This window comes from Ranitomeya variabilis, chromosome 7, assembly GCF_051348905.1.
Source record: "Ranitomeya variabilis isolate aRanVar5 chromosome 7, aRanVar5.hap1, whole genome shotgun sequence".
Lineage (NCBI taxonomy): Eukaryota > Metazoa > Chordata > Amphibia > Anura > Dendrobatidae > Ranitomeya > Ranitomeya variabilis.
In genome coordinates this window covers 204,094,132-204,108,600 of record NC_135238.1, presented here as the reverse complement: position 1 = coordinate 204,108,600, position 14,469 = coordinate 204,094,132, and the positions used below count along the sequence as shown (strand labels likewise).

General features: G+C 42.2%; 1 protein-coding gene across 5 annotated transcripts in view; it reads left to right on the top strand.

Annotated features, from left to right (window-relative positions):
• The window catches only part of METAP1D (methionyl aminopeptidase type 1D, mitochondrial), a 217,926-nt gene that overhangs the window by 120,947 nt on the left and 82,510 nt on the right, over positions 1-14,469 (top strand). For all 5 annotated transcript variants that reach the window (XM_077272698.1, XM_077272699.1, XM_077272702.1 and 2 more), the window contains exons 4-5: positions 1,345-1,493; positions 11,348-11,390. In XM_077272698.1, the coding sequence (XP_077128813.1) occupies positions 1,345-1,493; positions 11,348-11,390 (192 nt within the window). The remainder of the gene's footprint in view (positions 1-1,344; positions 1,494-11,347; positions 11,391-14,469) is intronic.

The window sequence follows — 14,469 nt, the reverse complement described above, 5'->3', positions numbered from 1 at the left end:
CTGATGTCACTATATAAAATCTTTTAGCGTATGCCTAAATTGATTTGTTATGACATCACGCTATTTTTCACTCTTTTATTCTTTATAATAAAGTTATATACATTGAAAGATTGCAGAACAAGGATAATCATTTAAAGGGGTTTTCCAGTTACAACAAATGATCACCTAGTATACACAGAATAGATGATAACTTGCTGATCGGTGTGGGTCCGACTGCTGGGTGCTGCACCGATCGGTACATCAGGGAATTTTTTATCCCCATTACAAGATGACTTGGCAGGTGAAACGCCTGAACGCCGCTCCATTCATTTCCTATTGGACTGCTAGAAAAAAAAACAATCACTATACTCAGCAGGCCAATAAGGAATGAATGGAGCAGCAATTGAGCATGCACACTGTTGCCCCATAGGGAATTAATGGAGCGGTGATCAAGCAATTTGCACTGCCATACTATAGTGAATTAATGGAGTGGAAGCTGAGCATGTGCCCTGCCGCCCTATAAGGAATAAATGGGGTGGCAGTTGCACATGCACACTGTGGCCCGATAGGGAATGAATGGAATCTTGTTTGATCATGCGCACTGCTGCCTCATAGGGAATGAATGGAGTGGTGGGCAAACATGTGCACTGCTGTCCCATAGGGAATGAATGGTATGGTGGTTGAGCATGTGCACTGTTGTCCCATAGGGAATGGGTATGGTGGTTAAGCATGTGCACAGCCACCCTATAGTGAATGAGTGGAGTTAGTTAGGCATGCCCACTGTGGCCCCATAGGAAATGAATGGAATGATGGTTGAGAATGTGCGCTGTTACTCCATATTGAATTAACAGAGCGGCGGTTGAGCATACGCACTGTCGTGCCATAGTGAATGAATGGAGCAATGATCAAGCATGCGCACAGCCGTTCCATAGGGAATAAATGAAGCGGCGGCAGAGCATGTGTACTGCTGCTCCATAGGGAATGAATGGAGTGGCAGTCAAGCACGTGCCCTGCCGCCCTATAGGGAATGAATGCAGTGGTGGTTGTGCATACACACTGATGCCCCATAGGGAATTAATGGCGTGATGGTCGATCATGTGCACTGCCGCCCCATAGGGAATGAATGGAGTGACGGATGGGCGTGCACACTGGTGCTCCATTCTAACATAAAAGTGCCCAATTCTGCCAACCGGTGCAAGTCCTCGTGGGTAGACCCCCACTGATCAGCAAGTTATCATCTATCCTGTGGATAGATAATAACTTCTTTTAAGCAGACAATCCCTGTTTTGATATTTTTTTTAAATATATATTTTTCCAGAGAACCTTACATACATTGTATCTGCTCCCTTATGTTTCCTATTTCAGGTTGGCATGACAACTGAGGAAATAGATACATTTGTTCATCACAATATCATCACTCGGAATGCGTATCCATCCCCATTAGGTTATGGAGGATTCCCGAAATCTGTGTGCACTTCAGTGAACAATGTGGTCTGCCATGGAATTCCAGATAGGTACTTATTCCTTTAAATTATTCAGAGTGCTTTCCTACAATCCGTTTATAGTATTAGTAGTAGATAATAATGTAAAATGGGGCCATCACTACAAATCTCCTTTATTTGCATTGGCCACCCTGAAGATGGCCGTACTCATGAGACGGAACTGAACGTTTAGATGAACCCTCAAATTTCGGCAAGTCAAATTCACCATTGGAAATATATGAGGTTATCCTAACCTTCCCCCTGTTGTAGATGTTGGCCGAGCTGAGAGGCTCATTGTCCAACCAGCCAAAGGAACGCTGCTGCTTGTGATAGGCTGCAGTGGTCATTTGGTGCGCGTTTCAAGCCACATGACTGCCAAAACCTATCACTGCTGCAGAGGTCCTGTGGCTGGTTAGACAGCACTTCTCAGATCTCTAAGTGGAATCCGCTGGATCCAGGAAGGTGAATCAGTATAATTTAATTTATATTTTTTATCTTTACAGAATCCAACCCCCAGGTAAAGCACCATTTATTCCCTTTAACAGCAGGACAAGGTCAGAAGAAATTTCCCTTCTGAACATAAGCAATACATGCTCTCATGCACTAGCAGAGATGCTAAAATAGATCCGTCACCAAATTTTTTCTCTTACACCTGAGGAAGCTGGTGTACTTACTTTGAAAATCACTGTCAGAATGACTGTACCATCCTGATAAAAAAAGCTGTATCTGAACTCTAATACAAAGCTTATCTTACTATCAGTAGGCGAAAGTTTAAAAAAGGGTTATACAACTTTTCTTACATGGATTTTCAAAGTAAGTACACCAGCCTCATCATATCTAAGAGATCTATTTATAGAAGGTGTATCAACAACATTTTTATTTAATAAACTGTCCTAATTGCCTATGTAATGATGTGTAAGTGAATGACTATACTTTCCGACTGCCGTCCTCTCTGGTTTACAGCGTGGTTCCGGTCCACATGGGCGCTCTTCTTCTTTCCCGGCTCACATAGTGACTATTGTATTGGGCAGAGCTATTTTCTGTGATGTAAGCCAACAGAGCCTCAGGACGAGGCTCCATAGACTTACACAGAGAAAGCGACTTCTATGTCACCCCAGGGTGAGCTGCTTAATCTGTCTGCAGGTCACACGGGCAAGAAGAACACCGCAGCGATGCTGGAAACGGGAGAGGACGGCGATTGGTGAGTATAGTAATACAGTTACAAATCATTACATAGGTAATTAAAACCGCTCATAAAATAAAAAAAATTGTTGGGACATCTTCTTTAACAATCTATGAAGATTTTATTGGAAAATCTGGTGACAGATCCACTTTATTGTGAAGCCGTGTATTTATGACAGCTAAGTGTATTGGATGTAAAACAGAAAAGAACCCTTAGGGATTAATTATCTATAAATATATAGAGTATTATTTGCACAGAGAAGTAAAACTATTGGATATGTATATATTACACCAGAGACAAACCCTGGCAAGACCTTTCTTTCACAGGGGAAAAATTATATTACATGATGGATATTCAAATGAAAGAGAATCTTGTCAAAAGGGCTGGGCTTCTCACTGTAGTTTTGCTAAACTACAGTTTTATCTGCAGCTGCTCCTCTTCCTGATGAGCTCCTGCTCTCTGGTCCTCCATATTCGTGCACTCTGGCTTGCCCAGTCCCTCCATTTATCGACAGCTTCCTGCTTTTGCACAGTGTAGGCTGAAAGCTGTCAATCAATGGTGCAGGTGAGGATAGACCTCTCTTCATTGAGAGGACTAGCAGAGCTGCTGCAGATAAAACTGTAATTTTATCAAAACTACAGTAAAAAGCCCAGCAAGTGACATAAAGCTGGAATCAGGATCTCTGTTCCATTGCTATGCTGCCCTTAGATGGGGAAACATAAACTTGGTGTCAGATTCCCCATATTAAATGGTTGTCTAGTGAAGACACCTCATAAAAAGAATACTCTGCTAACCAATCCCCTGCTTAGTCCCCAGCTGGTCTCTATTTGCTGATGCAGTGACCTGACACATGAATATGTGACATCATAGGGAAGTCTTAAATGGAGGCATTAAATGGGTTGTCCGCTACTAGGATACCCCCTTCTTAAACTAAATGTTCGGCCCCGATAAAATAATAAAAGCCTATGCTCGCCTCCTGTGCCGGTTCCGTTCCCGCGATGTCAGCACTCTCTCTCCCTGGGGTTGTGATGCGGTGTTGTGATTTGTGCCCCCGGCGCCCAATCAGCACTGGCGTCACTGTCCCCGCCTTCGGACAATTTGCCCATGAAAAAGAAGTCCGGACTGCAGCTCATCCCAGACTTCCTCTTCATGTTCAGTTTGTCCGAAGGCGGAGACACTGACACCAGCGCTGATTGGGCGCCGGGCACCATGTGTCATTGCACCGCATCACAGCCTCGGGATCGCGAGTGCCAACATGGCACGGGAGGTGAGTACAGGCTTTATTATTTTATCGGGGCCGAACATTGAGTTTAAGAAGGAGTTTTCCTAGCAGTTTACAACCCCTTTAATAGGGGTGATGAACAGTGATTGTCTTCATCGTATGACCCTATTAGGACTTTTATGTTTTTCTTTTCCATTGCCTATAAAGTGTCACACTTGGTTAAATAAGACCCTCCACCAAATGTTTCAAGTTGATCTGGACACACGATGTAATAGTAGCAGCAGAGTTGAATAAAATAGTTAGGTTTTTTTATTTATTTTTTGTGAGAGGCCGGACTCACAATCTTTGGTCTAGCTCATCCTAAAGGTGTTGGATGGGGTTGCGGTCCCGGGCTCTGTGTGTGCGATCATTCTCTTCCTCTTCCACCAAAACTCCTCATCTGCCTTCATGGACCTTGCACTGAAGTACAGTCATCGGGAATAGAGCCTTCCCCAAACCATTCCCACAAGTTTAGAACCTACAATGGCCTAAAATTTCTTTTATGCTGAAGAATTAAGACTTCCTTTCACTGGAGCTAAAGGGGCCAATGCCGACCCCTGAAAAACAGCCTCGTAGCATTATCCTTCCTCCACCAAACTGAATGAGTAAGATTTGTGCCCCAATACTTTTTTCCTTATAGTGCACTTTTGGTTATGATAGCATTTTAGTAGTATTTTAAAAACAATGAAAAAGACAACAGCACCAGGGTCTTTTAAAAATTGAAAAAGTGTGGATTTATTAGCACCACAAGCCTGAGAAGGGCTCATTGTTGAGCCAGAATGTGGCACACTGCGATTGTAACATATCCACACTTTTTGAATTTTTCAAGGACCCTATTTGTTTATTATGCTTTTCTTCTATGCATTGCTCACATAGTGCTGTCATGTTCCACAGCGCTTTACAGACATTACCGTCGCTGTCCCCAGTGAGGCTCACATTCTACATTCCCTATCAGGATGTCTGGAATGTGGGAAGAAACCGGAGAACCCTGAGGAAACCCAAGCCAACATGGGGAGAACATACAAACTCCGTGCTGTTGTCTTTTTCATATTTTTTAAATTACTTTTAAGGAGTTGCTCCACCCTTATGGCGGCGTGTCACCAGATGAAGGGGAGTGCGGTCTCCATTATATGATAGTACTAGCTGTACTACCCGGCTTCGCCCGGGTTAATGACTGCTGTTAGCAAAATAGAATGTGTTAACAAAAATTTATTCTGCACACAAAAACCACAAAACAAATAGATAGAAATGTAATTATTAAAAGGCAAAAACTAAGCAAATAGAAGCATTTCACAACATATATTAGCTTTGTTATACTGAGAATGTCTTTGTTGCCTATATTAACCAATCAGAGCTCAGGTTAATTAACTGTAGCAAAATAGAAGCTGAGCTGTGATTGGTTGCTATTGGCAGCCTGATAAATCCCCAGCCAACAGGAAGCCCTCCCCCCTGGCAGTATATATTAGCTCACACATACACATAATAGACAGGTCATGTGACTGACAGCTGCCGTATTTCCTATATGGTACATTTGTTGCTCTTGTAGTTTGCTTATTAATCAGATTTTTATTTTTGAAGGACAATACCAGACTTGTGTGTGTTTTAGGGCGAGTTTTATGTGTCAAGTTGTGTGTGTTGAGTTGCGTGTGGCGACATGCATGTAGCGACTTTTGTGAGATGAGTTTTGTGTGGCGACATGCGTGTAGCAACATTTTGTGTGTTGAGTTGCATGTGACAGGTTAGTGTAGCAAGTTGTGTGCAGCAAGATTTGTGCATGGCGAGTTTTGCGCGTGGCGAGTTTTATGTGTGGTGCATTTTGAGTATGTGCAAGTTTTGTGTGAGGCAACTTTTGCATGTGGTGCAACTTTTGTACATGTGGCAATTTTTCTGTGTGTGCAAGTTTTGCATGAGGTGAGTTTTCCATGAGGTGAGTTTTGCACGTGTGGCGAGTTTTGCGTGAGCCTAGTTTTGCATATGGCGAGTTTTGCATGTAGCGAGTTTTGAGTGGTGACTTTTGTGTTTCGACTTTTATGTGGCGAGGTTGGTGTGTGTGTGTGGTGAAATGTGTGCTGAGGGTGGTATATGTGTTCAAGCACGTGGTAGTGTGTGGCGCATTTTGTGTTTGTGTTCATATCCCCGTGTGTGGTGAGTATCCCATGTCGGGGCCCCACCTTAGCAACTGTACGGTATATACTCTTTGTCGCCATCGCTCTCATTCTTTAAGTCCTCATTGTTCACATCTGGCAGCTGTCAATTTTCCTCCAACACTTTTCCCTTCACTTTTTCCCCATTATGTAGATAGGAGCAAAATTGTTTGGTGAATTGGAACGCGCGGGGTTAAAATTTCACCTCACAACATAGCCTATGACGCTCTCGGGGTCCAGACGTGTGACTGTGCAAAATTTTGTGGCTGTAGCTGCGACGGTACAGATGCCAATCCCGGACATACACACATACATACATACACACATTCAGCTTTATATATTAGATATACCTGTATGTAATCTCCTGTATATAGTATATACCTGTGTGTCATCTCACCTATATATAGTATATATCTGTGTGTCATCTCCTGTATATAGTATATACCTGTATGTCATCTCCTCCTATACATAGCATATACCTGTGTCATCTCCTCCTGTATATACTATATACCTGTAGGTAATCTGCTCCTGTATATAGTATATACCTGTGTGTCATCTCCTCCTGTATATAGTATATACCTGTATGTCATCTCCTCCTGTATGTAGTATGTACCTGTATGTCATCTCCTCCTCTATATAGTATATACCTGTGTGTCATCTCTCCTGTATATAGTATATATCTGTGTGTCATCTCCTCCTGTATATAGTATATACCTGTGTGTCATCTCCCCTGTAAATAGTATATACCTGTGTGTCATCTCCTGTATATAGTATATAGCTGTATGCCATCTCCTCCTGTATTAGCCCTCGTTCACACGTTATTTGGTCAGTATTTTTACCTCAGTATTTGTAAGCTAAAATGGCAGCCTGATAAATCCCCAGCCAACAGTAAGCCCACCCCCTGGCAGTATATATTAGCTCACACATACACATAATAGACTGGTCATGTGACTGACAGCTGCCGGATTCCTATATGGTACATTTGTTGCTCTTGTAGTTTGTCTGCTTATTAATCAGATTTTTATTTTTGAAGGATACCAGACTTGTGTGTGTTTTAGGGCGAGTTTCGTGTGTCAAGTTGTGTGTGTTGAGTTGCGTGTGGCGACATGCATGTAGGGACTTTTGTGAGATGAGTTTTGTGTGGCGACATGCGTGTAGCAACTTTTTGTGTGTCGAGTTGCATGTGACAGGTTAGTGTAGCAAGTTGTGTGCAGCAAGTTTTGCGCATGGCGAGTTTTGCGCGTGGCGAGTTTTATGTGTGGTGCCTTTTGAGTATGTGCAAGTTTTGTGTGAGGCAACTTTTGCATGTGTTGCAACTTTTGTGCATGTGGCAATTTTTCTGCGTGTGGCAATTTTTCTGCGTGTGCAAGTTTTGCGTGTGGCGAGTTTTGCACGTGTGGCGAGTTTTGCATGTGGAGAGTTTTGCGCGTGGCGAGTTTTGAGCGGCGACTTTTGTGTTTCTACTTTTATGTGGCGAGGTTGGTGTATGTGTGGTGAAATGTGCACTGAGGGTGGTATATGTGTTCGAGCACGTGGTAGTGTGTGGCGCATTTTGTGTGTGTGTTCATATCCCCGTGGTGGTGTGATTATCCCATGTTGGGGCCCCACCTTAGCAACTGTACAGTATATACTCTTTGGTGCCATCGCTGTCATTCTTTAAGTCCCCCTTGTTCACATCTGGCAGCTGTTAATTTGCCTCCAACACTTTTCCTTTCATTTTTTCCCCATTATGTAGATAGGGGCAAAATTGTTTGGTGACTTGGAAAGCGCGGGGTTAAAATTTCACCTCACAATATAGCTTTGACGCTCTCAGGGTCCAGACGTGTGACTGTGCAAAATTTTGTGCCTGTAGCTGCGACGCCTCCAACACTTTTCCTTTCACTTTTTCCCCATTATGTAGATAGGGGCCAAATTGTTTGGTGAATTGGAAAGCGCGGGGTTAAAATTTCACCTCACAACATAGCCTATGACGCTCTCGGGGTCCAGACGTGTGACTGTGCAAAATTTTGTGGCTGTAGCTGCTACGGTTCAGATGCCAATCCCGGACATACATACATACATACATACATACACACACACACACATTCAGCTTTATATATTAGACTAGCTGTACTACCCGGCTTCGCCCGGGTTAATGACTGCTGTTAGCAAAATAGAATGTGTTAACAAAAATTTATTCTGCACACAAAAACCACAAAACAAATAGATAGAAATGTAATTATTAAAAGGCAAAAACTAAGCAAATAGAAGCATTTCACAACATATATTAGCTTTGTTATACTGAGAATGTCTTTGTTGCCTATATTAACCAATCAGAGCTCAGGTTAATTAACTGTAGCAAAATAGAAGCTGAGCTGTGATTGGTTGCTATTGGCAGCCTGATAAATCCCCAGCCAACAGGAAGCCCTCCCCCCTGGCAGTATATATTAGCTCACACATACACATAATAGACAGGTCATGTGACTGACAGCTGCCGTATTTCCTATATGGTACATTTGTTGCTCTTGTAGTTTGCTTATTAATCAGATTTTTATTTTTGAAGGACAATACCAGACTTGTGTGTGTTTTAGGGCGAGTTTTATGTGTCAAGTTGTGTGTGTTGAGTTGCGTGTGGCGACATGCATGTAGCGACTTTTGTGAGATGAGTTTTGTGTGGCGACATGCGTGTAGCAACATTTTGTGTGTTGAGTTGCATGTGACAGGTTAGTGTAGCAAGTTGTGTGCAGCAAGATTTGTGCATGGCGAGTTTTGCGCGTGGCGAGTTTTATGTGTGGTGCATTTTGAGTATGTGCAAGTTTTGTGTGAGGCAACTTTTGCATGTGGTGCAACTTTTGTACATGTGGCAATTTTTCTGTGTGTGCAAGTTTTGCATGAGGTGAGTTTTCCATGAGGTGAGTTTTGCACGTGTGGCGAGTTTTGCGTGAGCCTAGTTTTGCATATGGCGAGTTTTGCATGTAGCGAGTTTTGAGTGGTGACTTTTGTGTTTCGACTTTTATGTGGCGAGGTTGGTGTGTGTGTGTGGTGAAATGTGTGCTGAGGGTGGTATATGTGTTCAAGCACGTGGTAGTGTGTGGCGCATTTTGTGTTTGTGTTCATATCCCCGTGTGTGGTGAGTATCCCATGTCGGGGCCCCACCTTAGCAACTGTACGGTATATACTCTTTGTCGCCATCGCTCTCATTCTTTAAGTCCTCATTGTTCACATCTGGCAGCTGTCAATTTTCCTCCAACACTTTTCCCTTCACTTTTTCCCCATTATGTAGATAGGAGCAAAATTGTTTGGTGAATTGGAACGCGCGGGGTTAAAATTTCACCTCACAACATAGCCTATGACGCTCTCGGGGTCCAGACGTGTGACTGTGCAAAATTTTGTGGCTGTAGCTGCGACGGTACAGATGCCAATCCCGGACATACACACATACATACATACACACATTCAGCTTTATATATTAGATATACCTGTATGTAATCTCCTGTATATAGTATATACCTGTGTGTCATCTCACCTATATATAGTATATATCTGTGTGTCATCTCCTGTATATAGTATATACCTGTATGTCATCTCCTCCTATACATAGCATATACCTGTGTCATCTCCTCCTGTATATACTATATACCTGTAGGTAATCTGCTCCTGTATATAGTATATACCTGTGTGTCATCTCCTCCTGTATATAGTATATACCTGTATGTCATCTCCTCCTGTATGTAGTATGTACCTGTATGTCATCTCCTCCTCTATATAGTATATACCTGTGTGTCATCTCTCCTGTATATAGTATATATCTGTGTGTCATCTCCTCCTGTATATAGTATATACCTGTGTGTCATCTCCCCTGTAAATAGTATATACCTGTGTGTCATCTCCTGTATATAGTATATAGCTGTATGCCATCTCCTCCTGTATTAGCCCTCGTTCACACGTTATTTGGTCAGTATTTTTACCTCAGTATTTGTAAGCTAAAATGGCAGCCTGATAAATCCCCAGCCAACAGTAAGCCCACCCCCTGGCAGTATATATTAGCTCACACATACACATAATAGACTGGTCATGTGACTGACAGCTGCCGGATTCCTATATGGTACATTTGTTGCTCTTGTAGTTTGTCTGCTTATTAATCAGATTTTTATTTTTGAAGGATACCAGACTTGTGTGTGTTTTAGGGCGAGTTTCGTGTGTCAAGTTGTGTGTGTTGAGTTGCGTGTGGCGACATGCATGTAGGGACTTTTGTGAGATGAGTTTTGTGTGGCGACATGCGTGTAGCAACTTTTTGTGTGTCGAGTTGCATGTGACAGGTTAGTGTAGCAAGTTGTGTGCAGCAAGTTTTGCGCATGGCGAGTTTTGCGCGTGGCGAGTTTTATGTGTGGTGCCTTTTGAGTATGTGCAAGTTTTGTGTGAGGCAACTTTTGCATGTGTTGCAACTTTTGTGCATGTGGCAATTTTTCTGCGTGTGGCAATTTTTCTGCGTGTGCAAGTTTTGCGTGTGGCGAGTTTTGCACGTGTGGCGAGTTTTGCATGTGGAGAGTTTTGCGCGTGGCGAGTTTTGAGCGGCGACTTTTGTGTTTCTACTTTTATGTGGCGAGGTTGGTGTATGTGTGGTGAAATGTGCACTGAGGGTGGTATATGTGTTCGAGCACGTGGTAGTGTGTGGCGCATTTTGTGTGTGTGTTCATATCCCCGTGGTGGTGTGATTATCCCATGTTGGGGCCCCACCTTAGCAACTGTACAGTATATACTCTTTGGTGCCATCGCTGTCATTCTTTAAGTCCCCCTTGTTCACATCTGGCAGCTGTTAATTTGCCTCCAACACTTTTCCTTTCATTTTTTCCCCATTATGTAGATAGGGGCAAAATTGTTTGGTGACTTGGAAAGCGCGGGGTTAAAATTTCACCTCACAATATAGCTTTGACGCTCTCAGGGTCCAGACGTGTGACTGTGCAAAATTTTGTGCCTGTAGCTGCGACGCCTCCAACACTTTTCCTTTCACTTTTTCCCCATTATGTAGATAGGGGCAAAATTGTTTGGTGAATTGGAAAGCGCGGGGTTAAAATTTCACCTCACAACATAGCCTATGACGCTCTCGGGGTCCAGACGTGTGACTGTGCAAAATTTTGTGGCTGTAGCTGCTACGGTTCAGATGCCAATCCCGGACATACATACATACATACATACATACATACACACACACACACATTCAGCTTTATATATTAGATTGTAGAGGCGCTTTCTTATATATTGCTACTAATGATAATCAATCTTGAAACCGAAGGTAACGTTTCTTTCTTTCTCTTTACAGCCGACCTCTTGAAGATGGAGATATTATTAACGTAGACGTCACAGTGAGTCACATATTAAGTACTTCTTCTTCTCACCTTCTGCAATTTTTAGCCTTCAGCTTATATCAGTGTAGTGATCCCAATCCCATTTTACAAGTTTTTCCCCATCTCTCAAGCTACGAAGGAACTATAAGTGTCAATGTGCCTTGCCATTGGAAGTCATTTATGTTTGCAACTCTCCGTGGCTGAAACTTGTCATTCCCCACCACCAACTACATAACGTCAGGTTGTCTCAGACTCCACGGAAGGCAATAAGTAAAAATTCACTGCGGAATATGAAATGCGAACGCGCTTCCTGAGACTCCTTTGTCGGTGCGGATAATAACACTCCACGGCTCTTCTTCTTTTGTACAGATGACAATACAAATCTGTTCGAAAATGATATTTTCATTTAGAAAATCCCCGGACACTCGAATGTTTTAGTTGTGATGTTGTTTACTTGTTTCGCGGCTGTTTTTATTGCTTTCTATCTACTTTTTTTTTTTAACCCTGGGTTTACTCTAAGAAGGACCTGGGCTTGACATGAATTTAAGGCTGGAATCAGATGAACTGAGATCAGTGCAGGCCTAAGTGAAATGTCAGCCCAATCCCGCTATGTGTCATGTTTTTGAGAAGGTGTAATTGTTATTGATCCTCGGTGTAGTTAATGCAGAGCGCTGCAGTACTGAGCAGCTGCTGAAGCTAGATATGTATGAGATGAGCCAACGTGGGGGGAAAGGCAGCATTTTTCTTTCACTCTAGCGAGATTGATCTTCCTCTTCCTGCTGATTTGGAGTAGGGCCTGTCATTATCTTACTCTGTCATTAGAGGCTACATTGGCCTGTGTATGTCAGTCTATTTGGACAGCAACTCTTTTTGCTAGCAGTGTTCCCTACATTTATTAAAATCCCTGAAGATAGTGTTGTATTCCATTTGTAGCAGAAGAACCTTTAACCCTTTTGCTGCAGAACATGCTGCGTGTTTATATGTCGCCCCCATGGTTAATGATTTGGAGGCCACTGAGTGATTTAACACATGACAATGAATTTTGCAAAAGGTTCTTTTTTTTTTTTTCTTTACAAGAAAGCGGAAAAAATTACAATAGAGAATCGAGTGTTTGTGGTTGATTGGGACTTATTGTTTCCATTGATGCCAGCGCACAGCTAAACAAAACTTTCGGGAAAACTAGACGTTATCCAAGTCTTGTATCATGATGTGTGTGCGAAGATATCACCTACGCTATCATATTCGTAAACCCGACTATGGATTATGAATGCAGTTATTCTAAAATTATAAAATTACCCCATTGTTTTTATTTATAGCGAAGGCCAGATAATGAAAAAAAGAGGGACGAGACAAAAGGGGGCTATCAAGGTGTAGTACACAGTCAAAGCTGGGTGAAAAAATGGGTGATAGGAATACTCTTACCTGTAGTAGCCAGTCGATTCAGGTCCAGAAAAAGCATGTTGGTCTTTGTAGACCTTTATAATTGAAATCTAGAGCCTTGGATACTTTTCGTATAGTTATTATCTTTAAAGAGGACTTGTAACTTGCTCAAAACAATTGAGAACATTGTTTAAGTCCCCGTGCTCCCCTGATTCTGTCACTCTTTTCTGTTTTGCGATTCGTGGCTCCATTGCCAAGATATTCACATTTTTGCTTTTGGAGCACGGCGTGTGAAATCTCTGCTTGCTGTCCAACTGTGCGTTTCTTCAGTCTTCTCTGGGGGCGTTCGCTTTCACTCTTCCTTACAGATGCTGCCAATCACAGCTCAGCAGCTGATGTAGTAGTCTCAGATTCTGCCACGCTGTGATTGATAGCATTTGAGAGAGAGCAGTAAAAATACACGTTCCTAGAGAAGACTCCGAAGAAACACCCAGTTGGAAAACAAGCAGAGATTTCACATACAGCGCTCCAAAAGGAACAAATTTGATTATCTCTACAGTGCAGTGATGCATCCAAAATGGTAAAGAGCAGCAGACTCAGGAGTGCAGGGATTTTTACAATTTATTTAGCTCAATTATTTTGAGCAAGTGACCTGTCCTATTTATATTTTGCTTTATGCATTTATGATTTGGCTTTATTGTTTTGTAAGCCCAATTGACGATAAAATGGACCATCTGCCCATTTCTGTTTACTACTTATCTATGTGATCAACGTGGTCTTTATTATGTCTGATGAAGACCCTGTTCCAAGGTTAAAACACATAACGCCTCAATAGAATTGTGAAAGTCTGCCTTGTATTGTCCCCTGGGGAGAAATGGCACACACCATGATGTTGGAGGCACACAGAGAGTACATATGTGTCCACCCTTACTCTTAAGCTAGGTAACCTCACATAGCATTAACGTCTCGTGACAGAATATCTAAAAAGCTGGTGGTCTCATTCCACACATTTGTCGAGCAAAGGTAAGGAAGGACACATCTCTATGGGACAGTAGATTTCTATAGGCGACATATTTCAAATATATACAACCCAATTCCCTTTTTCAATCTTAGGGTTGGTTATGTGCTCATACAAGTAGTGGTTTTTTTGTATGTGTGTGCAAAGCTAAATTTCCTTGTATCTAGAAAAGTCACAACTCGTAAATTATGGAATTTTACTAATCATTTTTAAATACAATTATAATGTCAGTTTTATTGATCCTTAAATACAACAAAGAAAGAAATTTCCAATATGCATCTGAGATGTTACAACCAAGGAGGAAGATACCGTTTAATAGAAAAAAATGTGTATTTTCAGAAGAGACAAAGCCCTTTGACCCTGTTTGTGGATTAATATTATTATTTTTTATTATAGTGCCATTTCTTTACATGTGAAAAGGGGTATACATAATAAAAATGCAAGTGCAATAATCATGAACAATATTAGTCACTGAATGGTACAGTAAGAGAGAGGACCCTGCCCACGAGGGCTCACAGTCTACAAGGGATGGGTGAGGATACAGTAGGTGAGGGCAGAGCTGGTCGTGCAGCGGTTTGGTGGACCGATGGTTACTGCAGGTTGTAGGCTTGTCGTAAGAAGTATGTCTTCAGGTTCCTTTACAAGGTTTCCACAGTAGGCGAAAGTCTGATGTGTTGTGGTAGAGAGTTCCAGAGTAGG